The 25,165-nt window shown below is 39.4% G+C and overlaps 1 protein-coding gene across 4 annotated transcripts in view; it reads left to right on the top strand.

Annotated features, from left to right (window-relative positions):
* DYNC1I1 (dynein cytoplasmic 1 intermediate chain 1) overlaps nucleotides 1-25,165 on the top strand; it is a 326,316-nt gene that overhangs the window by 93,214 nt on the left and 207,937 nt on the right. For all 4 annotated transcript variants that reach the window (XM_004045789.5, XM_004045788.5, XM_004045786.5 and 1 more), the window contains one exon: nucleotides 4,518-4,633. In XM_004045789.5, the coding sequence (XP_004045837.2) occupies nucleotides 4,518-4,633 (116 nt within the window). The remainder of the gene's footprint in view (nucleotides 1-4,517; nucleotides 4,634-25,165) is intronic.

Genomic DNA, 25,165 nt, shown 5'->3' with positions numbered 1-25,165 from the left:
AATTTATATTTTTACATTGTTTCTACCTTTTCTCCTTCTCTTCCCTTTTTTCCTCTCTACCTTCCTGCCTCAAACATTTATTTAGTGCCTGCTCTGTACCTGACGCTAAACTAAGGCCCAGGGTATGGCATAAATTAGTAAGGGATAAATAAGTATCTTTGCAGTCTAGTCATGGGTGACAGACATGAAAAAGAAGTGAATACAGTCATGTGTCACATAATGATATTTTGGTCAATGACGCACTGTGTATTATGGTGGTCCTGTATGATTATAATACTGTATACTTACTGTACCTTTTCTATTTTTAGATACACAAATACTCAACCATTGTGCTACAACTGCCTACGGTATTTAGTACGGTTATATGCTGTACAGGGTTGTAGCCTAGGAGCAATAAGCTATCCCATCTAGCCTAGATGTATAGTAGGCCATACCATCTAGGTTTGCGTAAGTGCAGTCTGTGATATTTGCACAATGAAAAAATTGCCTAACATGCAATTCTCAGAAGGTATCCCCATCATGAAGCCACACATGACTGTACAGTGACATGTACCAAGGGCTATGGCAGCAGTATCTGGGTGTACAGTGAACAGGGCATGAGCTATGCAGGAGGGGTGGTGGGATGGCAGGAAAGGTAGCACAGAGTCGGAACTGAGGAACCAGCATAGAGTCTGCAGCCTAACTAGAAGGCACGGGAACTGCAGTGGTATGAATGCCACAGTGTTGTCTTGCTCTTCCTCCTTTGCTTAGTTTAACTTAGAGAAATCCCTAAGCAAAAGGTCTTTGCTATGAAAGGACAACACCTTCTGGTCATCCTTTCTGGACTGGCTAGGGCTGGGGGTGATTGTATGGTACTTAACTCAGAAACATAATCCTTTCATTATGTCCTAACAATCTAAATCGGGCTACTTCTCAAGAATTCTTTCTCATGCTTCTAAAATGACCACACGTGCTTGGACCACTATATTAGGTTTTAAGAAGCATGCCTCAATGAGTGGATGGTCATAAGGCATTAGAGAACACGCAGGAAAACAAGGTTTTTAAGTACAGTTTCAAAGTTTTTAAGTACATGGCCCTGGGACTTACTCTTGCATAGAGCCAAAGCCCAACTCTGTCACTACCTTTGTGATTTTGGAAAATTTCTTAACATCACTTGAACCTCAGTTTTCTCTCTGTAAAATTGGAATATGATATAAAATTTTAATGAGGATAAAATAAGATGATGTATGAAAAGCGTCTGGCATATTGTAAGTCCCTGGTTACTAAAACGGCAGCAAAATAGGCACAAAGAATAAAAGCATTTGAAATAAATGCAGCTTCATCCATCCAGAGATCATATGGAAAGATACAGTGATCTACCAGTGCCCTCTAAGAAGTGTTATAAGGAATTGCTTTAAAATTATAAATTATTTGAGACAGATTCACCCTCAAGCCAGAAGAACCACAAGCTTATCAGTGTGTCAGATGATCAGTACATTGGGAAAATCTAATGATGACAACTCAGCTTTTATTTTGATGTCTTAGGTACAAGTCAGACCCTGAACTCACAAACATAGCATCAGTGAAAAACTGGTTGAAACTTTTCAATGGTTGTTGAGAAAAGAAAAGGTTTTGTTTTAGTGGGATAAACACACTTACTCCACCTACGTTTTGAAAACAGATGTTTCAAAGGAAAAGAAGTTAAGGAAAAGCAAATGAACTCTCCCAAGCAGCCACATCCTATCCATGTGCCCATATAAAGAAATTAGGAGTATGATTCTCATTTTGTTGTCAGAGATCATCTTCAACTCTACTATCTTAAGGAATCTTTAATTTAGGACACTCCTAAATCTGCTTTCTCTGATTTTCTTTTACAAATATAAACATTATTATAATCGTCAGAACAGATAAATTAAAGTAGAGCTGCTTGAGCCAAGAGCCACTTGATATATACCAGGCACTAAACTAAGTGCTATGTAAGCATTAGCTTCATTCAGTCCTCACAACTCAATGACAGGTACCCATTTTACAGATAAGAAACATGAGGCTTAGAGAAGTTTGTCACTTGTCCAAAGCTTTCTCCTACCATTCAGCTGTATGTTCAAAGCAGAACTATGAACCCAGTTTCAGAATGAGTGCATGACATCACCATTGTGCTGTATGGTCTCACCTGCTGGTTTCAGTCTGCCATGGTGGAGTATCAAATTACACATCAGCCTCCTGTTGCCCAGCACCTGTTGCTGGTCCCAAACGAGATAGGGCTGCAGCTTACGTCATGTTAGCAGGATGCCCTGAAATCCCTGCCTGTAGAGGTAGCTACCACTTAACCAGAGCTGGAGCTCCGTGGGTCTCATGCAGGTGCCCAGGGCAGTTGAGGGTTTAGGGTGATCTCTCTGTGCTCAGGTGGCCTCAATTTGAAGTGGATTATTTTCCACTTCCTTGTTTATAATAAAGACTGATCTACTGGGGCCTCAGAAAGACACTGGGCTACTAAGCAGCGGAGAGGCTTTGCCTCAAGCAGTCCTGCGATGTCTTTTCATGTTTTCTTCTTTAGGTGCTTCAAGAAAGACCCATTTCAGGCAGGAAAACATTCTTTTCTGACCCAAGGAGGTTTTAAAATAATACCTTGAATGTCTTACTTTGAAACTTTGAGGATTTTCCCTCATTTGGTGATTTTGTTTCTGATATGTGGTATGTGCTTTCCCCATTTCTGTGTAAGAAGGGAGCAAGGTTTGTCACTTGTGCAAAGCTCAGCCTGGGCCCAGCCTGGACTTTCTTGCATTCTGTGGCCCAGAGCTCCCAGTGAAACAGGCCCATGTGGTTCAGGCCTGCGTGGAGCCTGGGCTCCAGTCACGGTCACTTAGAACACAGAGACAGCCAGCGAGGCTTGTCCTCTAACCAGCGTTTGTTTGTTTATTTGCTTGTACCTACTTTGAGCACATCTTAGATCTCATCTCAATTGTGTTAGTAGCTCATAGACAAGAAGAATTTTTGTTTTCCTACAGTGTTTGGGAAATTGTATGTGAAAATTCCTAACTGTGCCATGCATTTTCTCACTTTATTCCTATTAATAATAATTTAAAGAAAAAGAAATAAGGCTGTGCCATCCACTAGTAACAATTAAGGACAATAATATGCATGGAGTGTACTTCTGTTGCTCCTAGAGAGCTAGGGAATGCAAGATTTTGGCTAAATGGGTAGTACACCTTTTTTTTCTTTTTCTCTCACAGAGATGCATGCACTCCATGCCTGGAACTTTTTAGAAATATAATAGAATATGTCCAATACTAATAACATAATAACTATATACTAAAAACAATGTTCCAGAAGCTGTTTTAAAATACATATGTTTGTAAATTATGTACATATGACTACATAATAGATATGTGGCATATGCATTATGTGTATGTGGTACATAGACATTACCCATAACAATTAGAAAGTACCTCTGTCTCCATTTTACAGATGAGGAAGCTGAGGCACAGAGAGATTAGTGACTTGTTCAAGATGAGACACACGCTGGTAAATGGTGGGGCTAGGGGTTATGTATTTAATCACCAGGTGATACTACTATACCTCCACGACTGGATGCTTCCTGGGTGTCTTCGGAGGCACTTCCGATTTTTGCAGTAACTCAAGAACTCACCAGTAAGAACCTTAGTTAGGAGTTTGAGTTGGTAGGAAAACAACGGACCAAGACTCATAACCTTTCTTCTACAATTTACGAGTTGTATATACTTGGGCACATCTCTTAACGGAATCTCACTATCCTCATCTGTAAAATGGAGATTATAACATCTATCCACATACTTCATAGAGGTGTCATAAAGGCACGTAACATAATGAATCTAAAGACCCCTGAAAACCCTTCAAGTGCTACATAAATATTCAGAAGTGGTTTCTTACATAGTCACGGTTAGGTCTGGAATGCTGTGCTAAGGCTTTATCACTCTGAGCCCAGTGCCCCCTTTCACTCATCTGTGCTATATCAATGTGTCTTTCAAGCAAATTCACATGCTGATCTGTGTTAGTTCCTATTCTGCAGAAATGAGAAGTGTTAAATTCATTCTTTAAATATAATCCCCTCACTGCTATGATAGAGAATGTGTTACACCATTAAGGAACCCACCTCTCTTTTTTTTTTCAAATTTAAGAAGCATTACTTTCCTTTTCTGCTTCTTTCCTAAGAGACTAGAATCCTGTATTGCAAATGAAAGTTCCCTCAACAAATTTTAACTGAGTAGAATCTGGGATGCTCAGAATGGAAGAGGTCTCATGTAAGCTGGACCAAGACTTTACAGATAGGAAAGCTGAGGGTCTTATCTGACATCACCCAGCCTATTAGGGCCAATGTGGGCCAAGAGCCCACGTGTCCTGACTTCCAGCCCAGAGCCAGTTCTGCTTCATGACCCTGCCCCTTGCACTCAGAAGCTGAGGGTATTTGTGGTTTGTTTGTTTTAGTGCTTTCTTTTATTACTGATAGCTCTTCTGCAAGGAATGCCTCCCCTCTCTAAGCATTTATTCTTTGTTACTTACAGAAGAAGACTGCATAAACTGGGCGTGTCAAAGGTCACCCAAGTGGATTTCCTGCCAAGGGAAGTAGTGTCCTACTCAAAGGAGACCCAGACTCCTCTTGCCACGCATCAGTCTGAAGGTAAACTATGTCTTTGGCTTACTTTCCGTATTATCTCTGGAGAAATCGCTGGGAAGTAACATCTTTCTTGTTGATTTCCTCTTACCATACGAGCTCTTCATGGGATACAAACATAATGACACTGAAAGCCAAAGCCTCTTCTGAGTTTGAAAGCTATGGAGAGGCAACTCGGTGATATTCTTCCAAGTGACCTGGCAACTTTAAATTAGATAAACTAAAGAAGTTTATCTCACTACATCGAAATCATGTGAGGAGAACAAAAATCATCAAAGAACAATGTAATAGAAACAGTGCTGAATTTTATCAATAAGAATATATTAAGCATACATTAAGAATCTTAAGCATACATTAAGATTCATCATTTACATGGCTTAGCAAACTATAGCCCACCACCTCTTCCTAGAAGTAAGGTGTTGTTGGAATACAGCTACATCCAACCATTGACTTCTGTGGTTACTTTCTTGCTGCAGTGGCAGGGTTGAGTAGTTGTGAAAGAGACCTTATGGCTCACAAAGCCTAAAATCTTTATTATAACCTGGCCCTTTACAGAAAACCTTTGCTGACCACTGATTTGGTTTGCCAATTGAGGTGACAACACACGAGAGTTTCTGACCACAATTTAAAAGTATTTTCCCATGCAAACTCCACATAGGTGAGTGGAAATTGAACTCCATACCTTCTTTGTGTATGCCAGAAAAATATCAAGTGAAAAAGTCACATACAGATATCAGAGAATCATAAAAATACACTCATGAGAGAAGTCGAAGTTGATAAATACTTCCTAGAATTCAAAACTTTATCAAAGCAAGATTATGCAAAAGCAGAAGAGGGAGATGTGTTTTGAAAATAGGATAAGTGAAAGTTTCATTGTTAAAGGCTAACGTTGTTATAGCAAAGCAAATACTCTTTTTACTTTATGTTATTTTATTCTTCGGTGGGTGAAGAGGATGTTGGAATTCTGGGTTCCTTGTTGCTGTGTAGTAAGTATGGACAAAAGCCGTGAAATGCAAAAATGATTAGCATTTCCCCCTTAGTGATTTACAGGAAATATAAAAATCAGTGCATTTTTTTTTGTGCAAGCTACAGGTTTTCAGTTTTGGTTCTAAATAAATAACGCCAAAAGCAAAGTGAATCAGATTCCTTGAAGTCCAGGGTGCCGTTAGGCATTCTGAAAATCTTTACAAGCTGTTGTGGGGACAATTCTTTAGTAGCAGGGCCTCCATTTTTCAAGCCCCAGTGAAATGAATTTTAGAAGCAAACAAGTAGCACCCTCTGGTGGTGAGCTTTTAAACCAACCAACCCAACAAACGAGACCTGTATATTAACGTGGCTGAAAATACAGTTAGCGAGGGGGAAAGAAAGAAAAGAAAAAGAAAATACAAAATTAGAAAAGCCTGTGAGAGTTCACCTAGTCTATCCTTGGGCCTCCAGACAAGAACAGGAAGATCGTTAAAAAACATCTTCACCACCCAACCAAAACATTTGTTTGACTTAATTTGCTGCCAGAGGTATTTGCAGAGCTGTAGCTGGAGGCATGTTTATTTAGCCCAAAACTTGACCCATAGCATAAAGTTATACAACTGAAATAGGAGAAAGAGTGAATTATTTTTTAAAATGTGTACTTAAGATATTGGAAGTGGTAAAGAAATATTTACAAGGTAAGATAAATTAAGGATGAAAAGGCATCAGCTCTAAAGTTTTAAACTGGAACACATCAAAAGGAAAAGGCTGTACATTCCATTTTATTACTGCAAGGAGAGCTTGGGAGCCCTCATTATGCTGTGGTCCAAGCAGCAGGAAAGGGGGAATTTATTTCTCAGCTATTGGCAGAAGTTCTTTCTGTTTTGTTCACAAGATCCGTCAAGATTTTTTGTGGTGAAGGGCATTTACATGGTTCAGATTACGATACAGAACCCAAAGCTTGCTACCATAGTTCTTGACATTTAAGCAATCCTGTATGGATTTGGGCAGAAAAACCTTTCAATTTGGGTTCAGCAAACTGCCCCTCACCACAGGCGATGATGCCTTGACCCTTGGCTGCCGGCAGTCACCCGGCTGCCCGGCCATCGAGGGTGCTGGTGCTCACTTTCACCTGCTGTGGGGAGGTGGTTGGCAGGAGAGCTGCGTGGAGCAGTGGACAGTTGGCACTGAGGTTCTACCATGCGGCAGATGTGGGTTGGCTCCACTGTGGGGTTTGAGCCGTGGCAATGTTTTCATGAAAACTGCGCCTTTCAGCGGCAGGAAACAACTACTGAATTTTATGACACAATGAGGCTCTTGGGTGGCTAACATTTGAAGCTGTGGCATATATAACATCCACTTTGGCTTGCTGTTGCCCACAATGTAAGAAGGCATACTGATTATTTTTTGTCATTGTTTGACTGTGGACAGTTTAATGGTAATCAAACTAATGATCTCAGAGCATTGATTTGTTCTGCCTCCAATGGATTCTAGTGCATTCAAGTTCTTACACATTCCCATTTTACTTTTGAAAATGAAGGGGAAGGCACTTTGGATTTGCCCAAACTTAAGCATCCTTTCTGTACTGTGCACCGTAATGAACATTCTCATCATAGTAGGTATTAATTTTTGATCATAATGATCTGTTATGAGAAACACTCCAGACAGTGATATAAATAAGCAAGATTTAAGTATAAATTCTCCATGAATACTGTTCTTTCAACAAGGTTAGACCTTCCTTCTCTGCAGGGAAAGAAGGCCAAGAATGGGCAACACTGACTTGGAGAAGGGTACTTTTGCCCCAATATATTTTAAACACATAATTTTATTCCAAAGTAGCAAGAAAGGAAAAAGAAATTATGGTCCCCTCCAAGGCTGCCTCTCTGTTGCCTATTATGAACCCATTTCTGTACCAACCATGAGGTCCTTGGCTTAGGGAGCCAGTCTTTTGCATCTTTATTATAGTGAGTAAGTGCATGGCTTATCCTGAGTACCCAAGAAATGCTGTTGAACGACAAAGATAATGCCAGACATCTCTAGAAACACCAAGTTCACTATGGTCCCCCTGGGGGAATGAGAATTTCTTAATCTGCTGGAAAGATGCAAGCCACACTGGAGGAAGGAGGAGGAAATTTCTACAACCTGGTACATAATGCATAGTTTGTTTTGATAGTCACCTGGTATCTTGTGGTCAAGGTTTAATCTCTACTCAGGCCCAGTAGCAAACCAAGACATCTCTCTCAAAGGGAGAGTAATGCAATAAAGAGGCCACATTATTATTCTAAAATCTAAGCACTTCTTCTGAGACTCACCTCTTAGGGACATTTGTTTGATTTGCCATAGACACTTGGGGCACCATTGGGTCAGCTGGACCATAATTTCCAAGTAGTATAGCCATTTGAAAGTAAAAACTTTCAAACCACTGGGTAAATGGATTGAATAAGGTGCAAACGTTGAACATGTTGCCTGCAAAACCGAGAATGACCCACTAAGCATTTCGACTCTTAATATTAGAGAATTAAGGTATTCACATATACTTTGGAGTTTACCAGATGACTAGACCAATAGAGACTTTCTTAAGGTAGTGAGTACTTATGTTTTCAAAGATTTTTCCTCCATCTTCTGGCCTACATAATGTCTTAACTAGGTCTTAAAGATACCAGCTACAGCTTCCTCTCCAGGTCCTGCTGACATGATGCTCCATGTTGAAGGTGAGATTGACAAGGGCTACAGATAGAGAACTGGCTCAGCCCTGATGTAGGATGATGAAGATGCAAAGAGAAAGGCGGCAGGTCTTTGGCTGTCAAGCAAGGCTTAGTGTAGAATATGGTTTGGAGGTACTCCCAGGCCTCCGTATTCTTACCTACATTCAATTTCCCATTATTTCCTGATCATTGCTGTCACTTTCACATAAGTCATCTGGTGACACTAGCAATTCCACAGACCTTATTCAGAAACCCACAGAATTTAAACTTTGCATTTGACTTTGACATTTTTGTAGATACTTATCACAAGCAGAGAAAGTCCATGGGTCTATGCCTAGATCTAAAATATAGAGACTTCAACCTGTCATCTATTTCTTACAGCTGTCCAGTCCCATTAGAAGTATCCACCTCACCCTAGTGTCTGTAAATTCTTCATGCCATTCACACTATTCAATAGCAGTGAAAATTTGATCCCCTAAATCCTTCTTTTCAATGGACACTTCATTAAAGATCACCATAGAAGAAAAATTACGTAGCTATTTGTTACAGCTGACAGATTCCCATTCCTGAACTCTTACTGAATTTTTATTTTCTTTAGCATCAGCTATGGCAGATAACCAACATCGGCTTCCCACGTGACTATCTCCTGATGGTAGTTTCTGTACCAGACTGAGTTTGTGGTTGTTGACAATAGAAACTAACTCTAATTAAGTTTAAGCAGAAAAAAAGGTTTGTTGAGAAGATATGAGATACTTGATAGAATTGACAAAAAAAAAAAAAAAAAAGCCTGAGTTAAAAAGTAAATTAGGTAGCTGCTATCGACTGGATTGTGTATCCCCACAATTCATATATTGAAGGCTTAACCCCTAATACGACTATATTTGTAAATAGGGCTTTTAGGAAGTAATTAAGGTTAAATGAAGTCATAAGGGTAGGATCTCTAATTGGTGGCCTTATTAGAAAAAGAAGAGAGACAGAGATCTTTCTCCCTGTGTGTGCATTCACCGAGGAAAGGCCATGTGAGGACACAGCAAGAAGGCAGCTGTCTGCGAGCCAGAAAGAGAGCTTTCACCAGAAAATGAACTAGCTGGCACCTTGATCTTGGACTTCCCAGCTTCCAGAACTGTGAGAAAATAAATTGTCCTTGTTTAAGCCACCCAGTTTATGCTATTTTTCATGGCAGCCTGAGCAGACTAAGACAGCAGCTAACACAGCAAGATCATACCAGTGAACCTTCCTGGTTAGAAGACCTGAGCCTCCTGACTTCCTGTCACTGGATACTCTCTGTTAGGCTCATGATTTAAAGTCTGTAGTCACTGCTGGCTTGGAAACCTCTAACTCTCTCTGCCTCTTGACAGTGTTCCCTCAAGGGAGTCCATTAGCCAGGACTAGGTTACATGCCCCTGTGTTAGCTGTGAGGGACAAGGCAGAGAAATAACTGCCCCAGTTCAGCTTCCCATAATGTTTGGGGATGCTATGACTCAACTTTGATCTATTTTTATATCCTTCCTTTTAGAACAATGGGTGTTTGGATGCTAAGTGGCCAAGAATATATATTGGAAAAATGCCCACTTTGGTGTAAGAAAAAGAAAAAAAAGGGAGGTAAAGAGAAAAATAATATTTATTATGTGTTCAGCACACTCATATACATTATTACACTTGCAGCATTGCTAGAATTTACTCACCTTATAAATCAGAGGTGCAGAGAGAATGCAGTTCCTTTATTTTATCTGCAGCCATTTATAATACCACTAGTTGACATGGAGAAAATATACAAAATAAACAACTTTAGTTCACTCTCATCTTTTAAACCGTCCCTGTTAGTATGTTCCATTAATCTTGGGTAGAAATGCCCAAATTCATAGAGTCCCCCTCTCATCTGCATCTCTCTCTGAGATCATGGTCAATTGTAGAGGGAAGAAAGATGAGGTTTACATGATCTAACGGCCTTGGTGGAGATAGGGAGGATGAGGGACTCTGGCCTTGTGCTAGTCCCTGGCAGCATGCTGGCTGACATCTGTTGCCCTCTGGCATGATGTCCTTTGTCCACCTGGGCACTGGCACCCTGTGTTAGAGTGTGTAGCTGGTGAACTTGTGATTTGTTCTTTTGGCTTAGTTTGGCAATGTTCCTAGGGAGCATTGGCTATCTCTCTTTTGATGATTTCGTCTCCTCGCAGCTGTCATGGTCTCCAGACCTGGAGTCGATGCCTTGTCCTTTCTCCATCCTAGAGGTCTACCTTCAGCCCATGCCATGCCTTTATCCACCACAGCAGATCTCTTGGCATACTGACTCTCGCTTTGGTGCCCATGCCTCAGAATATTTAAGGGAGGTCCTCACCTGTTCTTTTCTCAGTCTTATCATGCCAGTCACCCCCAGGGAGGCTCAGAATGCCTATGGTGAATGAGATCTATTGCATGGTGGTCTCTTTTCGGATTCCCAAAAAAGGAGTGTGGTTCAAGAACCCTGTGCTCATTCCTCCTCTTAGTTTAACACTCCACCTCTCCTAATGCTTCCCCCAGAAAGTGAAAATCCAGATATATCTGAAACTTTGTCTCTTCTTCCGAAATGCTCCTATCTGGAAATAAATTCCCCTGTTTAACTTCCTTCAATTTATATCTTCATTCTACCATGGAGTCTCAAGGTTTTACTGTTCTGGACAGAAGGAGTGATCTTGGTAGTTATTGATATTTTAAATGGTAAGGAAAAAAACTGGAATATCCTTTCTCCCTCAATTAAACTTGGCTCTCAAACTACAGTGGGATTACAAAATTCAGTGTTTTGAGGTGGAAGCTGAGTTTTACCTTAGCTGTTTTATTTTCATTCTATACCAAATTCTAATCTCTCTACTGGCAAATAAATGCCCTAGGTACACTAGGGTGAATATCATTACATTCACAAAGACAAACAGAAAAGCATATTAATAATTTTCAAATATAAGCCCCGCTACACACAAAAATTGTTTTTGCCTACCTCTCATAATCCATGACACAGTCAAGAAATAGCAGAACTAAATAATATTACAAGGCATAGCAAACCTTTAATTCCCTGGAGAGTAACAACTGATATGTTGACTTACTTAAGAAACATCTAAGGTTCCACTTCCAGCATAAAGTAGACACGAGAGACAGAGCACATGGGGCATGTGAAATGCTCCATGAATCTACTTCCCAGTAAAATTGGTAAAAATGATAAACAACAACAACAAAACCGCACAACTATTTAAAATATCTGGGAGCAGTCCTAATAGCATGTAGCAAGTAAAAAACAGAAAGAAAGAAAGAAAAACATTTATCTAATAAAACTAATCACAACTTGGTAAAAACAGGAAGATTCTATGGTATTTGAACCATACTCCATTCCCTCCTTGCCCCCAATTCAGCTTTAAGGAAATTACTTCAGGTGGATGCAGCAGAAAACACAGGGCTACCTCTCCTGCCGGCTCCCACTTGGAGAGCTATTGTATCTTCCTGGAAGAGGCAAGACATTAGCATTTCTCATACTGCCCCAGCTACTTGTTTCAGAAGATAAGTTCCAAGCAAGTGTGAGTACAAGGTGGGGACTCCCTTTTTTCACCCCAACACTAACTTGAGGGATGGAGATTTTACCTTGGCTTCAACAGGCTGAGAACATGGGACCCCAACTGTCTTCTCCATGGCTCATGTGTAAAGCAGAGGTTTCATGGTGGGAAAAGCAAGCTAAGTAGACCAGAAGCAATAGCAGTACCCTACTCTCCCACACAGCCAGCTGCTAAAGCAAGGGTGTCACTCAGAAAGAAGTGTGCCATTGTCCCCTCCCCCAGCTCCAGAATCTTGGTGCAAAGATTTTGACCAGGGAGAGAGGCAAGTCAAAATCAGAGAGCTCAGAATGTCTTCTCAAGAGCTAACATGATTTTTAATGTTCAAGCCTAAGGGCATCCTCAAAACAATCAAGATAGTGGTGTAAAGCAATTAAGAAAAGACTGGTAGATGTGCTAAATGTGTAGATAAGCTGAAACATAGCTAGCTTACCAGACAGAACCAGGAAAACAGACAGCTAAGAAGAGCCCTTCTGGGATCACAACACATCTCAAAAACTGGTCTCAAAAACTGTAAATTAAATTCAGGCTTATTTCAACCTGTGGAGAAAATTGTGCCCCAGGGCAGTGTTGAAAACTATAGAGCAACAATTATGGAACTCAATGGCAGCAATTAGTGAAACTGAGCAGTTGAAGTGATCAGAGAAAGGAACTGCTAAATGGACTACAAAAACCTGTTACCGCAGGATAACTATGCACATGCCCAAGGCTGCGCCCTTCCAGGACCAGTATGAGAGGATTCACACTGTGGGAGGACAGGGGAGAACAGACTTCACCAAAATAGCCCAACCAATCACTAAACAAATAAGCAAGCAAATAACAGTAACAAACCTGGGGGTTGGGGGCACTGGTATCCAGTGCTGCTACAATATATTATCAAAGTCAATTTCTTAAAAAAAGAAATTTGAGGCAAAGAAACCAGAAAGTCTGACCCCTACACAGGCAGGGAAGCAGGCAACAGAAACTGCCTGTGAGAGCAACTAGATGGATTTAACAAAGACTTCAGAGTTGTGTATGTGTGTATGTGTTTTTTCAAAGAACTAAAAGAAACCATACTAATGAAGTAAATGAAAGTATGACTACTATATTTCACCAAATAGAGAATGTCAACACAGAGCTAGAAATTTTTTTGGAAAAAAAAGAACCAAATGTAAATTCTAGAGTTCAGTACAAAAACTGAAGTGAAAAATTCATTAAAGGCACATAAACAAACATTGAACTAATAGAAGAAAAGAATTAGCAAACTTCAAGATAGATTGATAGGGAGTATGCAGTCTGAAGATGAGAAAGGATAAACAATGAAGAAAAACTAAGAGATCCTCAGAGAACTGTGGGATACCATTAAGCAAATCAGTCTACCTGTAACAGGAATGCCAGAAGGATAGATCAAAGAAAAAGGAGTAGAAAATACTCAAATAAATAATGGAATAAAATTTCTCAAATTTGATGAAAAACTTTAACTATAAACCTAAGAGGCTCTAAACTCCAAGTAAGATTAAAGCAAATAGTTCCATAGACACAGCATAGTACAAATGCTGAAACCCAAAGACAAGGAAAATATCCTGAAAGCAGCAAGAGAAAATGAATTTTCACTTACAAGAGAACCTCGATAAGATAAACTGCTGACTTCTTATCAGAAATAATAATGACCAGAAGACAGTGGTGTGGTGTATTCCTAGTGCCCAAAGAAAAAAAGAAAAAAAAAAAAAAAACAACTATCAATCAAGAATCACTACCCAGCAAGGCTATCTTTCAAAAACGAAGGTAAAGTAAAAACATTCACAGATAATCATTGAGATAATTTGTAGTCACAGACCCACCTTACAAGAAATATAAAAGAAAGTTATTCAGACTGAAAGTGACTGACCCCAGAGAGTAATTCAAATCTATAGGGAAAAACAAAGAGCACAAGTAGAGGTAGCTATGTAACTATAAAAGATAGTATACATAAATATTTCTTTTTTCTTTTCCTTCTCTTATTTAAATAGCAGTGATATAAAACACTATACCTATAATTGTATTATTCAGCCTATAACTTATAGAAAAGTAATATATTTTCTAATAACAGGACAAAGAAGGTGAGTGGGAGCACTTTGTTATTTACAGAAATTCTCCATTGTTCTTTTTTTTGCTGAAATCCTGTAGTCTATAGTAACTAGCATTAAAACTCTTAAATGAAAAAGAGTCTTATATTTTGGGGATAGTAGAGAAGTGAAGAAGAAGTAATTATGGGGAGAGGAACAGCAAAAGTGAAGTAAGTGATAAAATAATCAAACAGTAAAAAGAGAGTCATGCTTAGCTCTTGTGGCATAAAGCAAGAAAGAAAGTCATAACAAATAACTAGTCAAAGACATGGAAATGAGGGCAGCAGAGCTCTGTGTGGCCTCCATACATTTTAGACAGTTAAGGGTCAAAATCTGGGCTATCTAGTTGAAGGCATTAGAAATTCAACCATATGACCTAGGCTTCATCGGGGGTACATTAAGAGAGGAATGCCTACTTCCCTTTTTCTGGTATCCAGAAAGAGCAAGCTTCCCTCAAACTTCTAACTTGTATGCCTTTCTTTTCTCCTCCTAATAGAGAGAGAATTGTAAGAAGGTAATTGTCCAACATTTTTTGATTGGATGTAACTAACTTATCAATGGTTCTAAGCATGAAGAATTTGGTCTATTTATACTAACGTTCTCCCCAGACCAGTTAGAGTTAAGTGTTTGCTCTGCCATGTAGGAGCTGTTCCAAGGTCTAGAATCTGCATGGAAGAAGTAGTAAGTCCAGTTTTACTTTTACAGTAACTTATAATTGTCAACCTATTCCTTATTACTAGTAATGATGATAGTTTGGCCTTTATTTGTTTTATTCCTGTTCTTATTTTTCAATTAATGCAGAACTTGGACAGGAAAAAGTGGTACTATTTCAAAACCCCAACACCTTGGTACATTGCCTGGAAATCTAACCCAGTCCTCCCACATGGTAAGAGAGAATTCCACCAACTGAACACACTTCCTGTCCACATCTGATGTTTCTTCCAATGTGAAGTCCGTTCGTGGAATACTCTTAGCTTCTTGCCACCCCTTTACCACTCCACTCTACCCTGCATACTCCACCCCCAGAGGAGGTGGAATGATTTATCCAATTGGTAGGTTTGGATAAATGACCTGGGCAGTTTCAGGCCATCTCCAGTTTTTTTCCTGGGGGAGCCAGCATACCTGTAGGAGTTACAAGTTACTTTCTTCTCTTGTGTGCCATGAGTCATACTCAAGTCACATGCAAGAGGGGATGCCTGTCAGGTCCAGCCTTACCTGTGAGAGAGTGGGTAAGTCTGCCTATTTCAGGAAATCAATTAGTAGATCCATTTGGCTTTCTTCATAACCTATATCTTCTTCCTTTTTTTTGAGACAGAATCTTGCTCTGTCACCCAGGCTGGAGTACAGTGACGTGATCTCAGCTCACTGCAACCTCTGCCTCCTGAGTTCAAACGATTCTCCTGCCTCAGCCTCCCGAGTAGCTGGGATTACAGGTGCACACCACCGTGCCCAGCTAATTTTTGTATTTTTAGTAGAGATGGGGTTTCACCATATTGGCCAGGCTGGTCTCGAACTCCTGACCCTCATGATCCGCCCATCTCAGCCTCCCATAACTTGCATTTTCACTCGTTCTTTATCAACAATGAAAATGTTATTTTGGCCTCCCTTCATTTTTTATCTTTCCCTTATTTCTCATTTGGATGCTATTTATTTGGTCCTCTTAAAAATCTCAAACAGTAGAAGGAAAATTATGTCAAGATGTCAGTTCTGAAGAAATCAAAGTACTGAAGATAATGTTAATGACCATAGGTAATTACACAAGAAAGAGTAACTTAGGCAGAAGGGAGAGGGTTATATTCTAGGAACAAGGAAAGAGCCCATTTGTAGAAGTGGATTACAGGGTCAGAGTGGAAGCAGCAATAAAGTCACCTTGATGCTGAGCCCTGAAATCCTTTCAATTCTCTATGAATGTGTGTCAATGCTGAGCCTGTGTGTGAAGGTACTAACTGTGTAGGTTTGTGAGGGAAGAGAGCCAGGAAGCTTGCTATACTTGATGACTTATTTGAAAAGGAAAAAGAAAAAAGAAAGTAAAACCTGATCACTATTAACATAAAGCCATAGCATGAAATAAGATTTTCTGTAAAATTGTTAGCACAGCATTCCAGTTTTGATAACACTTCAGATGATTTTGTTGCAGTAAAATATATCAGACTGAAAACCTTTCCTTTGCCTAAAGGAAGTTAGTTCTTGGACTATTCAGGAACAGATGATCTCTTTCAATAGCTCAAAACTTGTAGTGTGGCATTTGTTTCCTTGTGATCAATAGAGCAAGTGTTCATTTTCACCATGAGTGTGGCATAGTGGAGGCTCAAGCTAATTATTTTTCTGGTAATGGGAAATAAGATTGAGCTGATGGCTCAAAGCAAGTGAGAATAACTTTTGATTCCCTCTGCCTGATTATTCTCTAGTGTCGTATGGCAGCCCCTGGCAGCCCATTCACATTTCCTGATTAAGTAAGCAGTTTGGGTCAGGCATATGGTCATGCATCAAATAGTTCTCTGGATAATATTAGTTCCAAGGTAAGAAAGAAAATATGGTTAAATGTGTATGAGTTTATAATTTATTTACTGTTCACAGGGGTGAGATTTGCCTTGCACATTGCTACCCTCATAGCTCCCATTTGTTTGATATATGCTCTGGCTGAGGACACCATGTTCATATGTATTTTTTTATCTTCAGCAGAACCACTTAAAATTTCCTTCCTTTCCTATTTCCTTCAGTATGTTCTCTATTTCCAAAACCATCTTCTTTCCCTGGAGCAACCATTTTCTTTTGTTTAGGATCACAAATTTCACATCTCCTGTCAACCTTTTTGTCAAGAGGATATTGTGAAGATAAAATGACAAAATGGTTGGAAAAAATGCTTTTCTTTGAACTATTATTTCAATAATAGGTATTGTTTTGCTGCCGAAGACTGAGAAAAGTTTTATGGATACCTATTTTCCCCTCATAAAGTAGATCAAGACAATGTTCTTGCCAAAACCGGGTACTTCTTAGTCATGTTGAGCTTCGGGAGGTGTCTATTTTCTCCAGAAGAAGAGGACAAAGAGATGCACCATATTTCTTAAAGTCCTGGATAGGAAGTTTGAGCATCTGTTTCCCTCTATCCATAGTTCATTCACAGTGGTAACTTCAGCAGTCATCCAGCAGAACTAAATAGTGTCCCCATCATCTTCAGGTGCTCTGAATAAGTAGTGATTTGGGCGGCTATAAAGATCCTTGGGTGGGCTGGCAGTAACACATCTTCCAGTAATCATTACTAGAAGTGTCAGCCTAGGTAAATTCATGTTCGTCTGGGACCATTTTCTCTTACTTTGCTTAAATTTAACCCAGATCTTAAGATCCAAGTGTTACATTGAACATTGGTGAGGTACAGCAAAATTTGAAGAGGTGGGAAAAAGTTTTCCTTTCCACCCTTACAGAGACAACACGCTGAGGAAATAGGACTCTCCGTTCGTCTATTTAGGTAATCCTTGGCTTGGCATATTTGGGTAAGAAAATGAAAGGTTTGCCTACATAGTTGAAATCTCTCGTCACATTATATCATCTGAAGCCTATTTGTACGTTGGGATCATTTTATTTGGTTTTGGTTAGGCATAAAAGTGTTCTGTGGTCTCCTCTTTTTTCAAGGCCTTCTGGCTTTTGGAAAATTGAGTGATTTCATCCCTGTCCGGGTTTCCTAGTGAAATCTTGTATTTTTACTCAAATTACTTGATCAATTAGTTATGTCAGCTGCCCAAAGTGTGCCTTTTTATTAATAGCACCTTTTATCAACTCATTGGAATTAGAAATTGCAACCATGGTTTGAGGCTGGTAACATCTTGCAATAATTTATAAATATTACTTTTTAAAAAGACCTCACAATTGCTCATTTGTGAACTTTTTGGATGTGTCCCTGTGTGAGAAATTGCATTTGTATTATTATTAGTTCTGACAAACTGGATTAGATCTTGGCTATTGTTAAGTGGTTCTATCTGCCCTCAAATCTACCGAGAGACACAGCATTTTAAATGAATTTAATTAAAACAGCATGTGGTTTATAGAGCTGCCTCCAGTCAGTATGCCATTCTTCTTGACTGAATAGACTTTCTACTAATGTATAATGATGTTTTATGTGAGAGATGTTTGAAACTCCTTCATAGTAGCCCAAGGTAGTTTCCGTGGAATGACATGGTGGTGAAATTTTAAAATTCTAAAAAACCTTTTATACTTAAGTGAGTCATGTTTACACTAACTAATTTATGCATAAATGTGTTAAATATGTTTGTTGAAGCTGTGAGAGACATGGATTGTATTTCAACACCAGCAATATGTTGGCAGTGAGAGATTTTTAAGAAATTCAAATCTGGCAGCAGTTTGGAAGATCTGAGAAAAGATATATGGATACCAGTAATATGTATTATTCTTTGAAGTATGAAAAAAGACCGTTGTGGAATTTCCTCTTAAAATCAGTTCCTTTGGTCAACTAGTTTTAATGGTTCTCCCCTAAGGAATAGGAATTATACATAAAGACGATTCTCAGCATCAGTTTAAAACAAAGTCTTGGAAAATATCAATGATAGAAGTTTATGTTTTTTTAATGAAGATTTTTTGCATTTTTGAATATTTTAAAAGAATAAATTGTTCAATAAAACTTTATAGAGGGAGTCAATGAAGCCATTTGACTGAATAGACTCAAATTCTGGTTCTGGAAATTGATCTTTGATGATAATGATAGGATAACTGCAGGGAAGTCGTCTTGACCCATTTTCCTCCACAGTCAGTCTTCTGAAATGACACTACTGAGAAATGCAGTCTTTACATCATCTTCATTAAGTACACAACAAAATGTCTGGCAATGTTGTAGACTCCAGCGGGACATGGTTAGAGAAGAAGTGGTTCAGCAGAAGGGAGTAAGCTCCAGGTAAACATGCAGCACAAATGAGGAAGAATTTCCAGGACATGGAAACTAACGGGTAAGAGAGATGAGCTCAGATTGGAGGAGCTCACCTCAGCCTCTCAAAATGCTAGGATTACAGACATGAACCACTATGCCTGGCCCTTCATTTTTTTTTTTTTTTCTAAGAGACAGAGTCTTGCTGTGTTCCCAGACTGGAGTCCAGTGGCATGATCATAGCTCACTGTAGCCTTCCAGTGAGCAAGGAAGGAAACAATGAACTTTCCATGGGAAGAGAGTTGAAATAAAGGAAGGTCATGAGAAACTCAGGCTGTGATTTCTTGAGAGGAAGTCAATGAAATGAACTACAGGCATGAACAATGAAGAAAAGTTAAAAGGATAATAGAGACAACAGCTTGGCCGGGCATGGTGGCTCACACCTGTAATCCTAGCTCTCAGGGAGGCAGAGGCAGGAGGATAGCTTGAGCCCAGGAGTTCAAGACCTGCCTGGGCAATATAGCGAGACCCCATTCTCCACAAAAAGGAAGAAAAAAAAAGACAAAAAAAAAATAAGCGTAATAGAGACAACAGCTTATAGGCTACATACACAGCAGTATTCTCTGTTTCTCCTCAACCTCGGTAAAAGCTAATCTACCTCATAGGGCTGTCATGAAGATCAAATGTAGTCAATATAAAAAAATTCATGTAAGATGCTTAGTACAATACATGGTATATTACAAGTACTCAAAGAATTTTAACTTAAAAATTACCATTTGCATGTATTCTAACTAGATGTCTTTCTTAATGTTTCCATAAAAGATTCCATATATTGATTCAAAATTAACAAATATCTTTTCATTTCTAGAAACCCTGTGTTTTCTCCTGATCTGAATGGCATGTCATTTTAGAATTCTTATTGTGAGATGTTTCTTCTTCTTTTTTTTTGAAATGGAGTCTCAGTCTGTTGCTCAGGCTGGAGTGCAGTGGCATGATCTTGGCTCACTGCAACTTCCACCTCCCAGGTTCAAGTGATTCTCCTGCCTCAGCCTCTCAGTTAGCTGGGAATACAGGCACTCACCACCACACCTGGCTAATTTTTTGTTTGTTTGTTTGTATTTTTAGCAGAGATGGGGTTTTCCTATGTTGGCCAGGCTGGTCTCGAATGCCTGACCTCAAGTGATCCATTCGCCTCAGCCTCTCAAAGTGCTGGGATTACAGACATGAGCCACCATGCCCTGCCCTTCATTTTTTTTTTCCTAAGAGACAGAGTCTTGCTGTGTTGCCCAGTCTGGAGTCCAGTGGCGTGATCATAGCTCACTGCAGGCTCAACCTCCTGGGTTCAAAGGATCCTCCCTCCTCAGCCTCCCAAGTAGCTGAGGAAACAGGTGCATGCCACCATGTCCAGCTAATTTTTTAATTTTTTAATTTTTTGTAGAGACAGGGTCTCACTGTATTGCCCAGGCTCTTTTCAAATTCCTAGCTTCAAGCAGTCCTCCTGCCTTAGCCTCCCAACGTGCTAGGATTACAGATGTAAGCCACTGTGCCTGGTCTTGATCTTAGCTTCTTAAAAAATCAGAAGTGTTTTAGGTAGTGGTATCTCTTCCAAAAATGTCATTATCAGAAAGAAAGACATTTTTAAAAACCCACAACATTTTTATTCCTTGCACTTAATTTTTTGGCCTCTAACTTTGGGAGATGAAAATAATCTCTCTGAAGAAAAAATAAACTACCAAAGGTCTTATTATAAATCCTACTTTTAAGATCTGGGTAACACTGTTTAATAATAGCATAGCAGCTATCCTTTATTGAGCTATTACTTGCCCAGTACAATATGCAATCTACATATTTCCTCTACAGTCTTCACTTCTATGCTAAACAAGTTGTATTATTCTACAATTTTATAAAGAAACTAAGACTCAGGCCTGACGCAGTGGCCCACACCTATGATCCCAACACTTTGGGAGGCCGAGGCAGGCAGATTGAGGCTAGGAAAACAAGACCAGGCTGGCCAACATGGTGAAACCCCGTCTCTATTAAAAATACAAAAATTACCTGAGCGTGGTGTCATGTCTGTAGTCCCAGCTACTCAGGACACTGGGGCAGGAGGATTGCTTGAACTGGGGAGGCGGAGGTTGCAGTGAACCGAGATGGCACTACTGCACTTCAGCCTGGGTGACAGAGTGAGACCTGTCTCAAAAAAATAAAGCAAAACAAAACAAACAAGCAAAAAAACCCATACTCACCAAAAAAAAAAAAAAAAAAAAATTAAGACTCAGAGAACTTAACTTGCTAGCCAATAACCAAGCCAGAATTCACACTCAGTGCTTCCTGACTTTAAGTTTCTTCCCATGATGCCATTCTGCCTCAAACCAGACAGCCAATCTCCTTAAGAAGACAAAAATTTTTTCTCAAAATATTTTGACATTAGTGAGTTAACAAAGTATGCCACTTGTCTGACTGTGCAAATCCTTACCAAGGAAGCAAAGTGGAAAAAAAAAATTGAGGAAATTCCAGACAATGGAAACACAATAGGCAAAAGACATTTCAGTTTTATTTGGAGAACATATGAAAGCAGCAGCAATGATCACAGAGAACAAGCTGGAAACACTTCCTTGTGAGTGATGGTATTCTGTTTCCATGGTAACTAGACATGGCAGAGAAAGTCAATGCCTCGTTTCTGTTTACTCAATCTGTATGAGCTCAATGTATATGACAGGGCAGTTTTCAACAAAGAATAATTCAATGAGACAGCCCTGATCATGTCACCCCTGCCTAAAAACTTTCCAGGATTCTTGGCTAAGTGCAGGACGCCTCGTGGGCATAGGAGGTCCTCTACTCAGCCAGTCTCATCTCCTGCTCTCTACAGTTCCGTCTCTATGCTCTGGTCCATTCTGACATGCACCCAATCCGGGCTGCATATTAGAGTCACCTAGGGAGCTTTAAAAATATACAGATGTCTGGGCTTCACGAACCCCAGGGATTCTTATTTGATGATCTGGGGTAGGGTCTTAAAATCTCTCCAGGTAATTAGAAAGCACAGCCGGGATTGAGAAGATCACTGATCTCATCAAAGAGGATTCTAAAAACTACTTCATTCTCCTGACTCTACACTTTATACTAACGCCCTTCCTTTCTCCTGAAAGACCTTTTCTCTCTCCTCCCCTTTCACCTTCTCTGGCCAACTATACCTTTTAAATTCTTTTCATCTTGTAAAGTGTTTCTCCAATGCCTTGAAGCTTTTCTTAATTCCCCGTCCTCTTTTTAGTTGAACATAGTATCTCTTTCATTTAAACTTTAAAAATGTGTTTTTACCCCTCTTATAGCATTTATATTTCCTATCACTACCTCCTATCACCCTTCTCTATGAGCAAGGACTAGGTTTTGCAGATTTCTTGATATACTAAAGGCTCAATAAAAAATTAAATACCTGTATTTCAAAGGTTGCAAAATATCTCTCTTCGGAGAAAAGAGTTAATATCCTCCATTTCTGATGATGCTTGAATTGAGTTCAAGACTGGGCCCAAGTTCCATCCCCTAATAGTGAGAATGCTTATTTTAGAGCCTGCAAGGCCCCCGGTATTGTATTTAGAATGGCGTATGGGCTTGGGTGCATTATTTTCAGGAGAGTTTCCATAGCTTTAATCAGACTCTCAAAGTTACCCATCTATGATTCATTAACATGTTAAAGCTACTATCCTACAAGATGAATCTTCAGAGGCTCAGTGCTCAGTGGTGACAGTGGCCTTGATTTGACACTGTTTACTGGACACTAACCTTCCATTTCTCTTTCTGCCATAATTTTAGGCCACTTCACCTCCATTTAGGTTGAATGCCTTCATGAAAATGTTAGTACTCTAAAGACTAATCGAGAATAACACCTATCATTTGGATGATTAAATATTTTTAAATGAAAAATAAAATTAGGCCAGGAGTGGCGGCTCACACCTGTAATCCAAACACTTTAGGAGGCCAAGGTGGGCAGATTGCTTGAGCCCAGGAGTTCAAGACAAGACTGGCCAACATGGCAAACCCCATCTCCACAAAAAGTACAAAAATCTAGCTGAACGTGGTAGTGCACGCCTGTAGTCCCAGCTACTTGGGAGGCTGAGGTGGGAGGATCGCTTGAGCCCAGGAGGTTGAGGCTACAGTGAGCCATGATCATGCCATTTTAGTCCAGCCTGGGCAACAGAGTGAGACCCTGTCTTTAAAAAAATAATAAGAAGAAACAAAATTAAAGGTACTTTTGTTATTGGCTCAGAAAAATGTGAATTCCCATCTTGGTTAGGTGATAAATGCGTAGTGTCTTTGCCACCATTGACCACCACAGAGAAAAGTGCTCATATGCATGTGTATGTTGTGTGTGTTTTGTATGAGTATTTTAGCAAAATGTGATTTTTCTTAGACAAAAAAATTGCCAAAGGCCTGGTTGTCTGCAAAAGGAATAAAATTCATTTTGGCAGGCCACCTCTGAGTTTCTTAGGTTTCATTATTTGCTGCTGAAATATTTGGGACTAAAACGACAACAATCAAAACATGACTTAGTAGCTGTTAGAAGTAATTTTTTTACTTCTGGGCACAAAATAGCCAGAAAAGCATCTGTCTTCTCAATTGAACTGATTTGTAATTCTAGAATTTAAGAGGAAAAAACTGGAAGGACCTCCACTTAAATCTGTAATTTTGGTAATTCTGAAGTAACGTGACACAAGGAATTTTGATCATTGCTCAGTTCAGCCTGGGGGAATCTCCTTTCAAGGAATGAGAAATGCTTGGGAGAAGTCATTGGAGGAAGCTGCAATTGGGGTTTGACCTGAATAAATTGAAATAGAACATGGGAGATATTACCTAGTGAGCCTAGTAGAAATTAGCAAGCTGAAGATAAGAGTTAGCAGTATATATATTCACATATATATGGCTGTATACTCAAAATTGTTGCAAAGTGTGAACATCAGACTTAAATGACATGCTGATATGCCTCTTTATAAAAAAGGGTTGGCATTAAAATTCAGAATTTTCAAAATACAAAAATTAGAAGGTGATTACTCACGTTTTTAAAAGAACTCTTTGCCTTAAAAAGAATCTACCACATTATTCCATTCAAATTACCCCTTATAGAAACGACTTCCTGTTCAATAAATAGTTCTGGGACAACTGGCTTATCATATGCAGAAGACTGAAAATGGACTCCTATGTTACACCATACACAAGAATCAACTCAAGATGGATTAAAGACTTATATGTAAATTACAAAACTATAAAAGCCCTGAAAGTTAACCTAGGCAATACCATTCAGGACATAGAAACTGGCAAAGATTTCATTTTCATACCAAAAACAATTGCAAAAAAGCAAAAATTGACAAATTGGATTAAACTTAAGAGTTTCTGCACAGCAAAAGAAACCATCCACAGAGTAAACAGACAACCTACAGAATGGGAGAAAATATTTGCAAACTATTCATCATCTGACAAAGGTCTAATATCCGATATCTATAAAAAAACTTTAACAAATTTACAACAACAACAACAACAACACCCCATTAAAAAGTAGGCAAAGGACATGAATAGACACTTTTCAAAAGAAGACATACATGTGGCCAATAAGCATATGAAAAAAAGCTCAACATCACTGATCATGAGAGAAATGCAAATCAAAACCACCATGAGATACCATCTCACACCAATCAGAATGTCTGTTATTAAAAGGTCAAAAACTAACAGATGCTGGCAAGGTTGTGGATAAAAGAGAATGCTTACACACTGTTGGTGGGAGTGTAAATTAGTTCAACTGTTGTGGAAAGCAGTGTGGCAATTCCTGAAACAGCGAAAAACAGAACTACCATTCAATCCCCTTACTGATATATCCGATGTAGTAAATCATTCTCCCATAAAGGCATATGCATGTGTATGTTCATTGCAGCACTATTCACAGTTGCAAATACATGGAATCAACCTCAATGCCCATCAGTGGCAAAGTGAATAAAGAAAATGCGGTACATATATACCATGGAATACTATGCAGCCATAAAAAGAATGAGATTATGTCCTTTGCGGGAACATGGATGAAGCTGGAGGCCATTATCCTTAACAAAAATGCAGGAACAGAAAGGCAAATACCACATGTTCTCACTTTAAGTGGGACTTAAATGATGAGAACACATGGACACATAGAGGGGAACAACAGATACTGGGGCCTCCTTGAGGGTGGAGGGTGAGAGGAGGAGGAAGGGAGAGGATCAGAAAAAGTAACTATTGGGTACTAGGCTTAGTACCTGAGTGAGAAAGTAATCTGTTCAACAAACCCCTGTGACACAAATTTACCCATATAACAAACCTTC

The sequence above is a fragment of the Gorilla gorilla genome, chromosome 6, assembly GCF_029281585.2.
Source record: "Gorilla gorilla gorilla isolate KB3781 chromosome 6, NHGRI_mGorGor1-v2.1_pri, whole genome shotgun sequence".
Classification (NCBI taxonomy): Eukaryota; Metazoa; Chordata; class Mammalia; order Primates; family Hominidae; genus Gorilla; species Gorilla gorilla.
This window is presented reverse-complemented; position numbering and strand designations above follow the sequence as displayed.